At 43.5% G+C, this 20390-nt stretch overlaps 1 protein-coding gene across 1 annotated transcript in view; it reads right to left on the bottom strand.

The window, feature by feature from the left end:
• Positions 1-9808: 9808 nt before the first annotated feature.
• Positions 9809-20390, bottom strand: part of LOC148519915 (cytidine monophosphate-N-acetylneuraminic acid hydroxylase-like) — a 220226-nt gene continuing 209644 nt past the window's right edge. Inside the window, exon 14 of the mRNA XM_088475875.1 lies at positions 9809-12920. Coding sequence (XP_088332001.1) covers positions 12809-12920 — 112 coding nt within the window. The 3' untranslated portion in view covers positions 9809-12808. The remainder of the gene's footprint in view (positions 12921-20390) is intronic.

The following is a 20390-nucleotide window of genomic DNA, read 5'->3' on the forward strand; positions in this document are numbered from 1 at the left end:
TGTGGGTATTATGGGCCTGATTCAGACCCACTCGCGAGCGGCTGTCCGCTCGCAAGTGGGTCGATGTTATGGACTGAGCATGCGCACGACCGAGGGAGCTCCGTCGTGCGCATGCGCCAGACGCGACGAGCGAAGGAAAGTCCTTTGCTCGTTGTGTCCGATCAAAGGGGGCGTGCTGTCAATGTTGATTGACAGCACGCCCCCTTTGGTGGGCGTGCCGGGGGCGTGCCTCCCTGACGGGGCCGTTCCCACGGGAACGCCTCCCGTCAAAAGCCGGCCCACTGACATCACTAGTGATGTCAGTGGGAGTGATTTTGGCTCTGATAGAGCCAAAATCACTCCGGAGCTTGCGGTTGAAAACCTCAACCGCAGGCTCCGGCTCGCAAATTCGATGGTCGCGATGGTCTCGACCATCGCGACCATCACAATGCACGCTCGTATAGCCTGTGGGTGGTGACCCACAGCTATACGAGCGTCCAGGAGGACGCTCCATGAAAATGGAGCCCGGCCCTCATTCAGAGCGTGCGCTCTGCTCAGAGCGTACGGCTCTGAATGAGGGCCTATGTGTATTAGCAGCACTACTAGTGGGAATTGTGTATATGGGGCACAAATGTGGGCATTGTGTAAAAGGGGCACTACTGTGTGTCATAACATGAATAAGGGACACTACTATGTGGTGTAATGTGAATCAGGTACAGTATGTGCGGAGTCATGTAAATAAGATTGTGCTACTGTGTGGAGTAATTTGTATTGGGGATATTATTGTGTGACCATGCACCTTTCTTTTTGGGACCACACCCCTTTCTTTTTGAGACCACGTGCCCAAATCTATGACGCGTGCAGTCCCTATATTAAATAAGTGTTGGGGGGTGAGTTCCACCACTACTCTAGGACCACTTTAAGCAGTGATTTTAAGCTATTTTAAATTGAAGAAAATCGATCAAAATTGATCAACATTGATGTCGTGTTACTGGGGCTAAATCAGACATTTGCCAACAGACAATTTTTTGATTTTTTAAGTATTAGGAAATGTGTGATTTAGCCCCAGAAACACAACATCGATATTGATCAATATTGACCGATTTTCATCAATTTTAAATCAATTAAAATCTACCTTTAGTAAATATACCCCATAGAGTTAGTAGATATGGTACTGCCAGAATGTTCTTTAAGTATTTTCTTCTTCAAATAGGTCACAGATTCAATACTATCTGTATATAGTAAGTCAGGAGTTTTTAACTCAATATCACTGAATCAAAATACTTAAGATCTATAAAATGTATTATGCTAACCAATTAGTAGATGTGTGTCCTGTCTTGTTATAATAGACTCTGGGCATTATTCAGACCCGGTCGCAAGCGCTGAGCGCTCGCAACTGGGTCGATGGTGGCCCAGAGCGCATGCGCACAACGGAGCCGGCTCCATCGCGCGCATGCGCGAGACCCGGATAGCGACATGCAATCCGTTGCTCCGGGTCTCGCACCAAAGGGGGCGTGCTGTTGATGTTGAGTGACAGCCCCCACCCTTTGGTGGGCGGGCCGGTGGGGTGGCTGCCCAGATGGAGGCGTTCCCATGAGAACGCCTACCGTCTGGTGGCGGCCCAACTGACATCACAAGTGATGTCAGTGGGAGAGCTTTCGGCTCTGTTTGAGCCGAAAGCTCTCTGGGGCTTGCGGCCACGAGACCCTACCACAAGGGTCTCATCGCAAGCCCGATGGTCTTGACCATCGCGACCATCATCCTGGCCGCTCGCATTAGCTGTGGGTGGCAGCAGTGCGAGCGGGCCAGGAGGCCGCTCCATCCCAAAAAAAAAGACGCCCTGATTCAGAGCGAGCGCTCTGTCAGAGCGACCGGCTCTGAATCAGGGCCTCTGTACTATAATACATAAACGTTTTTAATATTTTGCTCCCCTGAGCCTCTGTGTGTAGAGTGTATACAGGGCACCTGCAGTGCCAATATAAGCTTATGCTACTTCAGTGCTGCTTACCAATATTGTACCCCAATATTACCAGAGCCTATTCATCAGTGCTGCGGCCCTAGGATGTACTCACAGCGCACTGCACGTGGATTCATTTTTGATGACTATTTCACTATACATCAAGGGTTGTTATAGGTGTATAGAGCTGCTGGGAGAGATTGAAAGAACAGCACAGTCAAGGTAATTGATTGGTACCATGTTAACCAATTTAATATATACACGGTGCCCCTATTAACAGATTGCTGTACTAAAGCTATTCTATTCAGTCCTCACCTTGCACACCATATGTTCTCTTATACCATGTTTAAATCTACTAGATTATTCCATTTATCAAGGCAAATATGTTATAGTGTGTATGGGGCTCTCCTCTCTGCTACAGCTTGAGGTGCATAAACCTGTGGAATAATTGCCTGAGAAAAAGGAAGATCCACTGTAGCTGCTGTCTCAGCTGTAAGGTACCATCTAAACCTAATTTATCTCTGTCCACACAAACCCCTGGGGTACCACATATCCAGAGCCTGGAATTAAAATGAGTTAATGCACTACTATAAGTTATATGGCTATTACAAGTTATAACGATTACAAGTCATAGAGGAATTTTGCCACTGTACTGTACATGCCACAGAAATCCAATGGGATTGATTCAGGGGTGGACGCAGAAGCAGCCGCGGCTAGTGGCATGCAGGCAGCTTTGCAATTCCATCCTTGCTAATATGCAAATGCAGCAGGAAGTGTTTAACACCCCGAGGTCGCAGGCTGGGATCACCATTGCGACCTTCGGTGGGCGATGGTCGCGATGGTGTACGGTGCCGGGCAGTCAGTCAGTTAAGTAGGCCTTAGCTTACTCAGGCTGGCCAGCTTGCAAGGCCAGGAAACTGCATCCATTGACGCAGTCCCTGGCCTTGCCACTCCCAGAAAAAGGGGCGGACATGACACGCCATCGTTTTCAGGAATGCGGCCGACCCCACCCCCGCACCGCCCCTTAAATGCTTCTGAATGTCAGTCAGGCAGAGGCATCGAAGGGTCTGCATGTGAATACACATAGACATAGAGGTGTGAACAGACCGCAAAGAGCGAACGGTTCATTTGAATAGCCACCCCTATTTTCTGGACGAACGACCGCAAATAGCGTCCGGCTCTGAACCAGGCCCTTTGTGCACACACTCTGTGTAATGCATGCGCCATATGAGATTTCAGGGATTTTCACGCACGTGAAGCTAAAATCGCTCAACTATGTTTACATTGTAATAGTGTCAGGGCTCAGCCGGGGATCGGCGCCCGCTTACCGCACCGCCGGCTTCCCCTTTCTTCCTGAGTGGTCGGTCGGCCTGCGCGACGGCGGGGGAGAAGCTGAGGATTCTCCCCGCTTGCTGTGGCTTCCTGGAGGGCGGGTGTCCGGCATCTCAAATCAGGACATGGGTGCTGCCATGACAGTCGGCCCATGTGACTGGATCCTTCCTCCTGATTGGCTTGTTTCCAGCTGATGTTGTGCACCTGTCTAAGGGTTCCCCTGGGTATAAAACTGTCCCACAGGTTATGAGAAATTGCCTGAACAACGGTTGTCTCCTAGCGTGCCTTAGTGAGTTCCCGGTCCAGGTTCCTATACTCGTGCAGCAGTGTTACTACCTTTACCTGTGTGCCTTTACGTCTCTGGTGAATACCCGTGCAGCAGTGTTACCACCTTCACCTGTGTGCCTTTACGTCTCTGGTGAATACCCGTGCAGCAGTGTGATCATCCCCACCTGTGTGCCTCACGTCTCCCGTGGACATCCGTGCTACAACATTTACCACCTCTACCTGTGTGCCTTCTATCTCTGGTGACGTCTCAAGTAACCGTGAGTCGCTTCCCACTTTGAAAGCCTTATTAACGTTTTTGATCCTCGTGTCAAGTTGTTGTCTATACAGTATTTTCAGGGACTGTGTTGTGCCTAACAGGCATATCCTTGCTGCACCATGGGTGTAGTGTCTCTATCCCTGCAGGGCTTGGGTACCTGGTCAAAGGACCGCGACCTGCTCACGGGGTGCAGCTAAGCTCATATCCCAATTGGGGGGGTCACTGGCGAACACCATCCTGTGGGTTAGACTCCGCACCTTTGCCCAGGTCTCGCCAACACTCAAGACCTGTGGATGAGGAGAACGTACATCCAGGCCCCTCGTCTCCGTTTCTTTCCCCAACTGAGGCCCACCACGTCCTCTTCTCCAATTTCAGACGTGACAGTTTGTTCAGGCCCAATGGAGGCAGCAGGATCCCAAGGTACTGGGTCTCTGCAAGAGTTGACCTCTCGGATGGACAACCAGGAGGCGCAACAACAACAAGTGGCTCAGTATTTACAGGAGCTCTCGAGGCAACTGGTTTCGACCCAAACCACGTTGGCTTCTATTCTCCCGGTTCCCCCGCCTGCGGTTCCTGTACCTTCTCCATCAGGTCCTCCACCAGTGGTTCCTACTCCCAAACCCCGACTACAGCTTGCCACTCCAGAAAGGTTTGATGGCGACCCCAGGCGGTGCTGCGGGTTCATCAACCAATGTGAAATCCAATTCGAATGCCTTCCCCAGAACTTTCCCACATCTTGGGCCAAAGTAGCATATGTGATTTCATTATTAACAGCATTAGACTGGGTCTCCCCTCTATGGGAACGGGCCGACCCCATCGTATCTACCTATGAGGAATTTGTTTCCGCATTTAAGAGAATTTTTGACGAGCCAGGCCGGTCTGCTTCTGCATCCTCTGACCTCCTCCGAGTGCGACAGGGGACACGGTCCGTGGGGCAGTATGTAGTCCAATTTCAGACCCTGGCATCTGAATTGAAATGGAACGAGGAAGCTCTTAAAGCGTCCTTCCTTCATGGACTCTCTGAGAGGATGAAGGATGAGCTTGCCTCCAGAGATTTGCCAGAATCCTTCGCTGACGTTATCTCTCTCTGTATCAAAATTGACCTTCGCCATCGTGAAAGATGGGCTAGTAGGGGGAGAGATGAACGTCTACCAGTCCGCTCTTCAGCTGTTAGTCCGCCTATACCCACCCTAGCTAGTGAAGACGAACCAATGCAGGTCAACAGAGCCAAACTCACCCCGGCGGAGCGCAATAGACACTTCCAAAATAAATTGTGTATCTATTGCGCTGCACCTAACCACATTCTGAGGAATTGTCCTTTACTTGCGGGAAATGCGAAACCCTGACTGAAGTAGGGAGCATTCAGTTGGGGGTTATTCTCAAGCCATCCCAATTATCCGAAAGTCTTTTAGTAGTGTCGCTTTCCCATAAGTCCAGGACAAGAAAGGTTCACGCTTTAATTGATTCTGGTGCTGCTGGTAATTTTATTGCAGAGAGACTGATTCACACCTTGGGTATTCCAGTCGTTTCCCTACCTAATAAATTGTTACTGTCTGGTCTAGATGGTAAAACTCTGGTGGGGTTACCCATTTCTTCACTCTCTCATCCGGTGTCTGTCCAAATTGGGTGCCTACATCATGAAATACTGGGATTTTTGTGTTAGCCGAATCCTCCTATGAGCTGGTATTAGGGCTTCCCTGGTTGAGAAAACACAATCCTGTGTTCAACTGGGATGCTATGCAAATCCTATCCTGGGGTTCACAGTGTTTCCAAGATTGTTTGACCAAGGTCGTTCCAGTATGTAACCAAGCGATGATTGCCAACTCGGCTAAGAAGCCCCTTCGACCAGAGTCTTCTAAACACCCCCCCCAGCCGGGCTTGCCCGAGGCTTATCAAGACTTCGCTGACGTATTTTGTGAACAAGCCGCAGATAAACTGCCTCCGCATCGACCTTGAGATTGTGCCATTGATTTGCTTCCTGGGAAAAGTCCTCCACGTGGCCGTGTTTACCCTTTGTCCGTACCTGAGACCGCGGCCATGGAGGAATACATTAAGGAAAACCTTGCTAAAGGATTCATTCGGCCTTCTTCTTCTCCTGCAGGGGCAGGTTTCTTTTTTGTAGGGAAGAAGGATGGTGGACTCCGGCCCTGTATAGATTATCGAGGGTTGAATCAAATCACCATAAAAAATCGGTACCGGCTACCTTTAATTTCAGAACTGTTTGACAAGGTTCAAGGGGCTCAGGTTTTCATGAAGCTGGATCTACGTGGTGCGTATAATCTGATTCGAATTAAGACCGGGGACGAGTGGAAGACAGCGTTCAATACCAGAGACGGACACTTTGAGTACCTCGTAATGCTCTTCGGTCTTTGTAATGCACCAGCTATTTTTCAAGGTTACGTCAACGAGGTCTTCCGGGATATTCTTCATAAATTTGTTGTGATTTATCTCGATGATATTTTAATCTTTTCCAGAGATTTACAGAGTCATCGTCTTCATGTATGGGAGGTATTGTTCTGCCTTCGCACTCATCACCTCTTCGGGAAACTTTCCAAATGTATATTTCACCAAACTTCAGTACCTTTTTTAGGCCATATCATCTCCGGGGGGACTCTCCAGATGGATCCTGATAAACTAAAGGCAATCTCTGAATGGCCCCTGCCTACGTCATTAAAAGGTACTCAGCATTTTCTAGGATTCGCAAACTATTACAGGAGGTTTATTCCACACTTTTCTACACTGGTAGCACCCATTACCTCCCTTACAAGGAAAGGAGCCAATCCTTCTAAATTATCTTTTCCTGCAGTACAAGCCTTTCAAAACCTAAAAGGTGCCTTTTCTCGAGCTCCCATTCTCTGTCAGCCTCAAATAGACAAACCATTCATTGTGGAGGTGGACGCATCCTCCGTTGGAGTAGGCACGGTATTATCTCAGTCTGCTGAAGATGAGAAGATGCATCCTTGTGGATTTTTCTCCCGTAAATTTTCCCCTGCCGAGAGAAATTATATTATTGGCGACCAAGAACTTCTAGCCATGCGCCTAGCCTTAGAGGAATGGCGGTATCTCCTGGAAGGAGCCAAATTTCCTGTCACGATTATTACAGACCATAAGAATCTGATCTATCTACAAACTGCACTCCGGTTAAATGCCAGGCAGGCGCGATGGTCTCTTTTTTTTTCTAGGTTTGATTTAAAACTCCAGTTTCATCCTGGTGTGTTGAACAAGAAGGCCGATGCATTATCTCGCTCCTTCATGACTAATTTGGAGGAGGAGGAGTGTTCTCAAGTTCGTTCCATTTTTGACCCAATTGTATTTGCTCCTACTCAAGTAGTGTCCTTGCCACCTGGGAAAATTTTTGTACCTCCTAAGTTACGTAAAAAATTGCTGGTTTGGGCTCATGCATCCTTGTTCGCAGGTCACACTGGAATCACCAAGACCTACCAGTTCTTACTTCGATCGTACTGGTGGCCGACCATGAAGAAGGATGTCACGGAGTTTGTCCTTTATCAAATGCGCCCAACATAAAACTCCACGTAGACAGATGGTTGGTCCTCTTCGTCCCTTGTCTATCCCAACTGCTCCTTGGACCCACATCTCAATGGATTTTATTTCCGAATTACCTCGGTGCAAGGGACATAACACGGTATGGGTGGTCGTGGACCGCTTTTCTAAAATGGCACATTTTATCCCGCTCGTTGGCCTTCCTTCTGCTCCTCAATTAGCAAAAATTTTTATTCGGGACATCTTCAGATTACACGGTCTCCCCAGGGAAATAGTCTCTGATCGAGGTGTTCAATTTACAGCCAAATTCTGGAGAGCCCTGTGTAGTACCTGTGGAATCAAACTGAACTTTTCCTCAGCCTACCACCCACAGTCGAATGGTCAAACGGAAAGGGTCAATCAAGAGCTGGAGACCTTCATTAGGCTCTTTGTGTCTTCTTCCCAGGATGATTGGGTGGACCTCCTGCCATGGGCAGAGTTTTCTCATAACTTTAAATTTCATTCTTCCTCTAAATCCACTCCTTTTTTTACGGTTTTTGGTAGACATCCACGAGTTCCAGATTTCCAGAAGCTTCCATCTATAGATGTTCCAGCTGTGAATCAAGAGATTCAATCCTTCTCAGTTCTATGGAATAAAATTCACTTATCCCTAAAGCAATCTTCTAGGAATTACCAAAAATTTGCGGACAGGAAACGTTTGGCGGTTCCCCTGTTGAGAGTCGGGGACAGGGTCTGGTTATCTTCCAAAAATATCCGCTTAAGAGTCCTGTCCATGAAACTTGCTCCGCGTTTTATCGGTCCATATCGTATCATTAAGATAATCAGTCCAGTAACTTATAAATTGGAACTTCCCCCTCAAATGAAGATTTCAAATACTTTTCACGTCTCTCTCTTACGGCCCCTGGTGCTCAATCGTTTTCAGAAGTGTTCCCCTAAATTGCCTCAAGTCAAGACATTACAAGGCACTGAATTTGAGGTGGAAAAGATCTTGGATTCCTGGCACAGATTCCACACCCTTCAATATCTAATCGATTGGAAGGGCTACGGCCCTGAGGAAAGGGCCTGGATCAGAGCCTCTGATGTACACGCTCCGCGACTAATCCAGAGTTTTCATAGGCGATTCCCAGATAAGCCTGGTGGGTGTTCAGTGCCCACCCTTAAAGGAGGGGGTACTGTCAGGACTCAGCCGGGGATCGGCGCCCGCTTACCGCACCGCCGGCTTACCCTTTCTTCCTGGGTGGTCGGTCGGCCTGCGCGACGGCGGGGGAGAAGCTGAGGATTCTCCCCGCTTGCTGTGGCTTCCTGGAGGGCGGGTGTCCGGCATCTCAAATCAGGACATGGGCGCCGCCATGACAGTCGGCCCATGTGATTGGATCCTTCCTCCTGATTGGCTCGTTTCCAGCTGATGCTGTGCACCTGTCTAAGGGTTCCCCTGGGTATTAAACTGTCCCACAGGTTATGGGAAATTGCCTGAACAACGGTTGTCTCCTAGCGTGCCTTAGTGAGTTCCCGGTCCAGGTTCCTATACCCGTGCAGCAGTGTTACTACCTTTACCTGTGTGCCTTTACGTCTCTGGTGAATACCCGTGCAGCAGTGTTACCACCTTACCTGTGTGCCTTAACATCTCTGGTGAATACCCATGCAGCAGTGTTACCACCTTTACCTGTGTGCCTTTACGTCTCTGGTGAATACCCGTGCAGCAGTGTTACCACCTTCACCTGTGTGCCTTTACGTCTCTGGTGAATACCCATGCAGCAGTGTGATCATCCCCACCTGTGTGCCTCACGTCTCCTGTGGACATCCGTGCTACAACATTTACCACCTCTACCCGTGTGCCTTCTATCTCTGGTGACGTCTCAAGTAACCGTGAGTCGCTTCCCACTTTGAAAGCCTTATTGACGTTTTTGATCCTCGTGTCAAGTTGTTGTCTATACAGTATTTTCAGGGACTGTGTTGTGCCTAACAGGCATATCCTCGCTGGGCCACGGGTGTAGTGTCTCTATCCCTGCAGGGCTTGGGTACCTGGTTAAAGGACCGCGACCTGCTCACGGGGTGCAGCTAAGCCCATATCCCAATTGGGGGGGTCACTGGCAAACACCATCCTGTGGGTTAGACTCCGCACCTTTGCCCAGGTCTCGCCAACACTCAAGACCTGTGGATGAGGAGAACGTACATCCAGGCCCCTCATCTCCGTTTCTTTCCCCAACTGAGGCCCACCACGTCCTCTTCTCCAGTTTCAGACGTGACAAATAGAACATGGGCATTGCATGTGTCTCTGAACAGGCCCAATATCCTTAATGAATTACATTATTGGATGCATTATTCTTTATAATAGGAAAATTACTCTACATCAAAGAAGCCACTTGGGTGAATTTTTTATAATTAAAGATTCAAACAGATATCGTATTGGTATTTTTCTTAAAATATACAGTATACACATTGAACTACATGCACTTCTTTATTTATTTAACAATGACAAATAGATTAAACAGCAAAGAAATAAAATTGTTAGATAAACTATTTTTTATAGTAGTTATATTATTAAATATCTAACAGAAAAATTAGCAGTAACATATATAATGTATACATTTAAACTTTTTAATGTAAAATTTACTTTATTTAGAAAAGCCAACCAAAGGCTATTAATTACATTTAGAAATATAATAAACCCGTAACCAAACTCTTCATTTTTTTCTACTATCCATCACCTGCTATACTTTATCATTTACAGCTACTAATAGGAAAGGTAAGGAGGTAGATAAAAGTTAATTGAAATTATAATATCAATAAAAATGAATTGAATATTGGCATTATTAATGAGTAACAGTTTGAGCACTGTCAATGATTTTTTAAGTATGCCGCATACATACAATGAGCTCAATTAGCTAAATTCAAAATTTAGATTTGGACTTGTCATAAGCTTTGATTTGCAGATGATACAGAGGAGCAGAGGTTTGAACAGACTGAGGTCAATATTATTCAGAGTAAAGAGTTTCCATGAAGCTACATGATGGGTACAACCTGTATCTCAGTTTAGAAAACAAATGTTTGTATTGAGATAATATCATGGGTTGAATTTCCAATCACAAGTGGTCAGTCTGGGATTACATTTGTAATAGGGCTTACCTGAACTTTTCATCATGGGTATCATAATGATATTGTGTGGCAGTCAAGATAATGCTCTATTATTGTGATCAGTAGGATGCTTTATGTACCGTATTGTATCGTGATCACTACACTACTCTTTATATTATATGGTGATCCCTAGGATGCCTTCTAAATTGTATGGCAACCACTAGGATGTTTTCTTCATTGTATGGTAGTCACAGAAATACTCACTGTATTGTATAGTGGTGACAAGAATCCTCTCTGTATTGTGGTCACTAAAATGCACTCTGCATTGTAAGGCAGTCAGCAAGATGCCCTCTGTTCTGTAAGTTGGTCTAAAGAATGAATCCTGTCTATGTTGTATAGTGGTTATTATAATACTCTCTGTATTATATGGCATTCACGAGGATGCTCTCTTATTATGTAGTGGTCACAGGATGATATTTTGTATTGAATGGCAGTTACCAAGATGCTCTATTGTATAGCAATCACTAGTATGCTCTCTGTATTACATTGTGGTCAGTAGTATGCTCTCTGTATTTTACTCTCTGTTTTTTATGGCGGTCACTAGAATGCTCTCTATACTGAATGTCATTAGGATAATTTTTAATATACAGGTAGACATATAAAGTTATTTGCTGTTTTCCTTTTACATTGCTAGGGGAAATTAATTTTAGCCTTGTTGGCCCCACCAACAGTCTATTTGGTCCTACCTGCATAAGGACATCTTAATGATTTTTTTCAGTGTCACTTTAAGTTCCCAATTCAATCCTGGCAGGGGTCCCAATCCTGTTAATCATTCTGGCTTCCACAGCCAAGCAACCCCATGGGTTTTCCATTCTCAAACTGATAGCCCAGACTTTTAGGCTTTGGGAGGGTTTACTTTTTGCAATCGCCAAAAATAGGTATAATTCTGCTGACCTGTGGCTTATTTTCACAATATCATGTATGAAGCACAGTCATAGTGAAAACCAGCGCTGATACTGAGGAATTGGGAGGGGGATTGGGTCAATCCCTGTTTCAAAAACTCAGTCAAATTTGAAAGTGTGCACTGTAGGTAGAGACTGTTTAGTAACAGGTGGGAATTATGTGTGTGAAGTGCATTATATTATGTGGAATGTGCTTGCCAGTGCACTCTCTGTGGAATTAATACAATTTGAGGTATAGGACAAGGTCCAATCTCTGGCTTTTAGTGAAGTACATTTTAAGCACACTCCTAGCTATTAAATAAACAGCCTAACAGAGAAGTGTGACATATGTAATAAAAGCAGTTCGGAAGTTCCCTCACTTACAGATATGTCCTCATATAGTATTGCTGCAGTTGTACCAAACAGTCCTTCTCAGCGCGTTAGGTCCCGTGCGACTCTGCTTGCACCAAGCGTCTTTTTCACCTAAAAATGCATCATAGTTACAAATAGATGCTACAAGCCACTTCATAAGACTGCATGGATTCATTTGTATATATGGGGGCAACTAAGTCTGAATATGTATACAAAGTGCTAGGAAGTGGCTTGTTGCGTCTGTTTGCAACTAAGATGCATTTTCGGCCAAAAAAGATACTTGATGGAAGTCGTGCGGGACCTGGCAGCTCACTCGTTCCAGGCATTTGGCACTGCATGACATAATAGGCTAGGTGTAGGAGTACACATCTGCACATGAACAGTATTTTTGTTATGAAGACAAGCATTAATCTATTTGGAAGATGTAACCAGTTTTTTTTTTCTCATGGTACTCAATTGTACTGACTGAGTACCTTTTATTTCTGGAAACGGGAAGTTCTTCTATAATAATTGACTGCACATTTTCACACTCATTCCAGGGACTTGTATCACCAGATTAGTCCATTTCATTCAATAGGCCATGGAAACACTAACCTGGCCACAGGATATTCAGCAGTTTAGGTAAGTACTAGTACCTTTTTTACTAGTAAGAAAAAACCACTACATAAATATGTATTTCCGCTTATTTCGTACTTGACTCCTCTCCCGGAAGTTGCGTGAAGTCACGAATTTTCGGATAGTCCCCAGCACCCCCGGAAGAGTATCTGGATCTCCGGCATCCCACCCACTTCCTAGTGAAGTGGGCAGGATGCAAAATTTTCGGATCCAAACAGAGGGGCATGGCTAAAATGACGTGAATCTCCGGGTCGAATGACGTGGAGAGCCCGCTGCCCTGTTGTCCAAAGCTGTAAGCTACATTTCCTCTCCGGGCTTTTCCTGGAGAGGAGTTAATTAAAGTCAGCAAGTATGGCTCATTTAGATAAATATGTGAATACATAGTTCATTTAATATAGATAAGACAGACAATGTTAGTTTTCAGGAATTTTCAGAGGCAAATCAAACTAAATTCTTCTTGAGCTGTACGTTGTGCAGCAATTTTAGATTAATTTACATTAAACTGCAGGTTTGTGCCTTAGCTCTATTTTGTTTCTCTTTTTCCAAGAATGCATCCCAGTCAGGTGGTGATAGAGGCAGTTTGATCTGAAAATGGTTCCAGAAACTAGAAAAAAACAAAGTGCAAACAGTGATAAAGAGTATGCATATGCAAAAATACATGTATATCTAAATTCATACATAAATATATACACACATGTATGAACAGCTGGGGAGCACTGATCAACAACTGGGGGGAAATAAAATTCCAGGAAATACAGTAACATAAATGAATGAGATGGGTAAGTTGGGCTATTACACAGAAAAGGTTTATGATCAATGGTTGATAAAGGGTGTGCTATTTCTCTCTGATTTAGTCCTGAAGGTTATAACAGTAAAGCAAATATACATAAACCATTCACACTACTTTAATATAACAAAGACATATAATTATTTTCTTATAAATGATTTTGCATGAACCATAATATTCATATTGTTAAAGATTTGTAATAATGATTTCACTAAAGATATTTTGCAATCCCATTAACATAATTAATATTTTTCACCAAATTATAATATATACACTATAGTATGCATGGGCGTATCTATAATGGGTGAAGGATGTATGGTTAACACAGGGCCCTGAGTCCAAGGGGACCACAAACCACACACCCTTCACCCATACAGATATGTCCTCTTGAATCTTTGCTGCGTACGCGGCAAATCGGATTGCATGGTGCAATCGCAGTGCACGTCATAGCGTACTGTAGCATACGCAGCTGCAGGTAATCACATGGCTCGATGCGTGTGTACGTTTGTAGCATGATCGGCAAGGATGTAAGAGGACACATCTGTAGTTTATATGTACCTGCTCACCAAGCGCAGCAGATATCACTGGGAAAATGGTGTCTAAGCCCTATTCCTGAAGACCTGCGCATGTGCAGTACAGAAAGCACAGAGAAAAAAGTGCCGCTACCATTTGCCTGTAAATTTTCCCATGTACAATAGTCTTGTGTACATTGCCAGAGTCTGTTCTGTTCATACAGTGGTGAGAGAAGGGGGTCTCAAATGAGACTGCACCTTGGCCGCCTCCTATCTGGAACTGCTTCTAACAGTATGGCACAATATAGATCATAATATATTTTGTTACTGTGGGAGAGTGGTATGTGTGAACGTGTTTCACGCTCTTGTTTGCTGTATATGTATCCCATCATTTGGATTCTTTGTTTACACTACTGCCTATTAGAAATGTGCTCACATGGAAATGGAGTATACCAGGGTTATCTCAAACATACCACTGTTCCTAGGAAGGTAAGCCTCCCCTTCACTGTGGCTCCAAACTTGAAATACTTGGATCAAACATGGGGGAGGACACCCTACATGTTTCATCCAAGAGAGTTTGTCACACCCCTGACAAAGTCTTTTGGATTAAATATGTATGGTGTCCTCCCCCATGTTTGAGCCAAGCAATTTCAGTTTTGAGCCACAGTGAAATACATTTAAATTCCTAGGAGGAACAGTGGTTCTGCAAACTGTGGGGCTGATTCAGACCAGCTCGCAAGTGCTATGCGCACTCAAGCGGGTTGATGTTTACCCCCTGCGCATGAGCCACCTCCGGCATGTGCGTGCGCGAGACCCAGCCAGCGACGGGCGCTCCATCGCTACGGGTCTCGCATCAAAACGGGGCAGCTGTCGATTGTGATTGACAGCTCGCCCCGTTTTGGAGGTGAGCAGGGGTGGCGGCTGGACAAACGGAGGCATTCCCGAGGGAACGCCTTCCGTTTGTGGGTGGCCCTACTGACATCACTAGTGATATCAGTAGGTGGACTTCCAGCTGTATTGGAGCAGGAAGTCCACTGGGGCTTGCGATGGACAAGACCATCGTCTGGCCGTTTGCAATAGCTGTGGGTGGTCACCCACAGCTTAGCGAGTTGCCCGGAGGCCGGCACAAAAAAAATGCTGCCCTGATTCAGAGCAAGCGCTCACAGAGAGCGTCTGGCTCGGAATCAGGGCCTGTGTCCGGGACCATGTGGAAACCAGGGTTTGCACATGAGCACATTTTAATTGTGTTAAAATGAAACAGTTTATGGTTATATGGTATGGAAGTCTCTTTTTAATTTACCTATAGCAATACTAGAACTTCTATCAAATATGTCTAAAGAGATCGTTGGTTTTGAGATCAGCCTTTTTATATTGATTACAAAGTATGGGTCCATTTGGCTCTGATTTATTACTTCATTTATTGTGTTTAATTTAATACATTATTGGTGCTCCCTTGTGTCTGTTTATCTTTTAGAAATGTGTTTGGTTCTGCAATATCACAAGGTTGTAGCTGCATTACCTCATTTAAAATAGTTAGAAAATTTATGGAACCACACAAAAAACTAAAGAGTAGGACTGCGCTATAGTTACCTGGTAATAAACACCTGCATATTGTTTGTTTGAATAAAAGACTTCAAGGCTTCTCAAAAACTAATTATACAGAGTTATTCACCTCCTGGGAGACCAATAGTTTTAGGGATTGGGTCACTTACATTTAATTTATCCTTTTTTGTTGATACACATTTGCAGAGTCACGTCATCAATTTGAAATCACATGTAAAAGATACTACTGATATCCTTCAAAAGATGCTTGGATTTAAGTGGACACCGGGGTGGGGGTTCCTCACCCTGGATATCCAAGCTTTATATACACATATACCCCATCTTAAAGGTGTAGAAGCAAATAAATATTATTTGAATCAAGACTTAACATTTCAAAGGGACAATGTGACTTGGTTTTGGATGCTATCTTGTTTATACTCATGCACAATAATTTTTTGTTCGAATGCACATATTATTAACAGACACTGGGGATGGCCCTGGGGACCAAGTTTGCGCTTAGTTATGCTAATCTCTGTATGGGCCGCTTCGAGGAAGACTTCATCTGGAGCGGAACATATAGAGATAATTATTTGTTTATTATTTGGAATGGGGGTTTAGAATTAGCACAGAAATTTGTTATTAAATAATAACACTTTTAATTTAAAATTCACTTACACATTTAATTTAGAGTGCATAGATTTCCTCACTGTGTCCTTTTATATAGGTAAGGAAAATATTGTTATGTCCTCAAATTATAAGAAACCAGTGAGTGTGGGTAACTATTTACACTATCAAAGTGGACATTATCGTCCTTGGATCCAAAATATTCCTAAAAATCAAATCCTTCATCTTAGATGTAATTGTGAAGATGAAGGAGACTTTTTTGTTCAAATGGGAGATATGTTGAATAACTTTAGAAAACGGGGATATCCAGAATCTCTATTGGATGAGGCAGGAAGTTTTGCCTCAACGTTGCATAGATCAGAATTGTTGAAGGTGAATGGTCCATATTTCGAACCAGAGAATGCAGAGCTAAATGTTAATAACAGAGAGACAAATAAGAATAGAGAGACAGTGAAAAAGGGTGATTTCATCCCCTTCATTTCAAAATATAACACTAAATCTGGAGATATCAAGAGAATCTTAAGATCTCATTTTGAAATTCTTAAACAAGATCCCATCTTATCCAAGTGCATCCAAAAGAACCCTAATATAATTTTTAAGAGAAATACGAATCTTAAAAATATCCTGGCCCCTAGTGAGTTAAGAGAACGAAAAGAACAACAGGGAGTACCTGGTTATCTGGAAAACCATTGGGATGTTGTAAGTGCAATAAGTCTATTTGTTTGACCTGCAGTTATATTGAAAATAAAATATTAAATATTACATCGACATCTAATAAACATACATTTAATATTACGCAATTCCTCACTTGTGAATCAAGGTATTGTATATATGTTTTGGAATTGTTCTCTCCAGTATGTGGGGAGGACAATTAGGGCAGTTAAAGAAAGATTAAGGGAACATAGACGTAATATAATGAAAAGACTGCAGAGCCATAACGTCTCTAAACATTTTGCACAAGTCCATGGAGGGAACCCAAAGGGTTTAAAACTAACCATTGTCAAGACAATTATGGGTACAAAACGAGGGGGCAATAGATTCAAACGGTTATGCCTAGGGGAATCATCTTGGATCTTTAAACTTGATACCATACAACCCAAAGGTTTAAATATAGCCTTGGATTTTACTTGCCTTGATTGATACATTCTGCAAGAATGAGGCACCTTGTTTGTCAGTAGATGATGGTCACGGCGATATAAGTGCCATAAGTCTTGAGGATCAATAGTTCATTAATTTGGGTCCTCAGGTCACCATGTATGCAAGAGACATTGGTCTCTGCGACTTTGATGGCCTATCTTCTGGTTGTCTCCCTAGTGAGAATTATAAGACCCACTTTAATACAAGTTTGACAATTAGCATGTGTTTTGAATTTAAGATTTTTTGTCAATATGGTTATGAACCCAGAGTTTTGAAGGGTTAAGAGATATTTAGTAGAGTGGATACACATTCCCTCATATGTCTATATACTAGGGGACTAATTTAGTCACAGAGGATCAATTAGTTTATCAGTATATTTATAATTTACTGTTAAAAGATATATCAATTTATATAAAATATCCTGGTAACATTCTTCTAGACCAGAGCTGGGGAACCTTTTCTCTGCCGAGGGCCATTCTGATATATATTACATTATTTGCGGGCCCGGTGCAGCCCATACCCTCTCCGCATGACGTTACACAGGACGGGGCCACAATCACTGGTGATTACAGCAATGCCTGGATCAACCTGAGGATGTTCTGGGGAGCTGTAAGGGCAGCAGTGTGACCATCTGAAGCATCCTAAGGATGCTCAAGGTGGCACTGTTGCATAGATTCTAGCTGCAGGGTGCCATTCTAGGCACCCTGCTAGCCAGATGAGGTTAGCAAAAAAAAGCTCAGAGGGCCAGACCAAATGATTCTGAGGGCCTTATACGGCCCCCGGGCCTGAGGTTCCCCATCCCTGTTCTAGACAAAGTTAAGAATTTGATACTGTGCTATCCACATAGTATTCGCAATAATGATGATATGAGAGTCTGCAAATGAAGCTAAGCAGGATATGCTTGGGGCGAAAAAGAGTATGGGAGACTGAAGTTGAAGTGTAAAAGACCTAACCAAGAATCTAGTGGAGATATATGTGTAAGCATACATATGTATATTTATAAAGATCAATTAATTATTTATGGTATGTTTATATTTATTTATATTAGTATGTTTATTATATTTATTTTAACAACATTATATTTATTTTATTATTTTTGATACGTTATTCGAGATGAATAGAAATTATATGTGTGTATATATATTTATTAGGGTTTTTTTTTAACTTTATTTAGCTCTATATGTTATGTATGATAATTTAGAATGAAACTAATAAACAAAAGGCAAGAGATGAAAAAGTATACTTAATTGTAATGTAGTGGTGTATATTTAAATGTTGTATTTTGTTAAAGTTCAATGCTTCTCTATGTGATGTTTTAACTGCACAAAAGGAAACTAATACACAACTGCAATAATCAAAGATATGATTAAGGCACACACATGCTGCAGATTAAAGGATTACCAACTCCAAATATAAGGAGGCACTTTTACACATTACCCCTGTCTTGATAAAGCTCCCTGGAGGAGCGAAACATGTCGACATAGAGGGGGCAGATTCGCTTGTGACTGCATTTGCACCGATCATATACACGCCTGGACCAGCATATGCAACTATTACATTTGGCTGAAAGAAATCTTCATCACCATTTACAGAGACTAATCATATATTAAAGGAGCACCTAGAGGGAGAGCGGCCGCCTAATTCAATCACGCTGAGTTCTCCTAAGACAGACCACAATTACAAGCAGACAGCAGTGCGGTTATATCAGTATACTCTAGATTTGTATGGCGAGATCCCAATATTGTTGCTATTATCAGCATAAGCATATGCAAAGGTTATATCTCCACTTTGCCACGATTGAGAACTTATACAGCCAAATCTTTTTCTTACACTAGGGGCCCATTTATCAAAGATCATTTGAGGTAATTTCCCCGAAAACACCTGTTTTCGGGGGTTTACCTGAAATACTTAGTATCCCCCGAATGTATGAAGGAGGGACCGCAGCAGGTATCTCCGATACCTGCTGCGATCCCTCCATTGCCGCCGGCAGCCGCCTCCCCTATAGGTTTCTATGGGGGATGCGATGCTGCCAAATGTATCAATATCGGGAATGCGAAGCATTCCCGATATTGACCCCAGCAGCTAACGCCATCTGCAGATAGCGTTAGCCGCTGTGTCCTATGGGCACTTACCGCATTTGAGCCGGCGGAGGGATCTTCCAGATCCCTCCGCCGGCAATGGGCGCCGCTCATGTGCAGTCCGCGGGACTGTGCATGCGCAGTAGCCCGGAATGCGCTCCGGCCACATCGCAGGGACGGGCTCTTTTTGGAGCCCGTCTCCGTGCATGTGCCGGGTCATACATTCGGCCGGTATGATCGCATTTTGCAATGCGATCATGGGCGATACTGCATGCCCTGATCGCATTGCAAAATGCGATCCTTAATAAATGGGCCCCTAGGAGACCATATCTCCTTTTATAATTTGGATATTATATGTGGTTACAGAGGTGTCTATGGAGACTTAAACAAGCAAGTCACAAGCGATTTAAAAGAACAAGCTACTAGTGCCATTTTTAAACATATTGAATATGTGGTTTTTGTTGTTATGTGTTTTTAATTATGTATATCATGGTTTGTGAATACATTTTTATAATTCATTTTTGAGAAGCCTTGAAGTCTTTTATTCAAACAAATGATATGCAGGTGTTTATTACCAGATAACTATAGCGCTCTCCTACTCTTTAGTTTTTTGTGTGGTTGCATATTTAAACCAAGTGGTACTGGCTAATTGGACTATCAGCTCAAAAGTGTATTTTCTACTTGTGAGATTAGCGCAAGGACTAGTTGCTGTTTATTCATCAACTAGAATAGTTTTTCATAAAACTTATGGAAAACCCATTCTTATGCTGACAAGATTTTGTTTCTATCTATCTATCTATCTATCTATATATATATATATATATATATATATATATATATATATATATATATATATTCATTAAATCCAGGTGAAATGAAGACTTGAAGTCAGCCAGACACAGGATCTGTGTAATTCATATGTGTCCCGGATTAAAGGGATCATGGTAAGAATCCCATCCCTGCACTTTCACACAGCATCCAAATAATAGCACATGAATCCAGGGCCTTGGTACAAGCATTCACAGCTAGTTTTATTTTGCAGCATAAATGTACATAAAACATAAAAGAAAAGCCTAGTCTGTCCGACTCTAACTAAAACAAATAATCCCCTCTCTCAGCCTGGAGGAACCGAACGTCCCTCTCACAAAACAACATAATATAGTACTTATAGCCAGCAATCATAGGATATCTCAACAGGCCTGCTGCCTGTTCCCCCAGGTAGCGAGAGACTGAGACTAGTTACTGACGCACATTATATATCAACCTCTCAATAATGCTCTGACAATTAATGTTGCCAGTTAGCTTCAGTCCACCAGACAGAAGCCAGGACATAGCTCCCATATACAACTTTTCCTGTGGTTTTGTGTGATGTGTGTGTTTTTTGTTATTACTTC

This window comes from Taudactylus pleione, unplaced genomic scaffold (assembly GCF_031769625.1).
Source record: "Taudactylus pleione unplaced genomic scaffold, aTauple2 ptg000179l, whole genome shotgun sequence".
Lineage (NCBI taxonomy): Eukaryota > Metazoa > Chordata > Amphibia > Anura > Myobatrachidae > Taudactylus > Taudactylus pleione.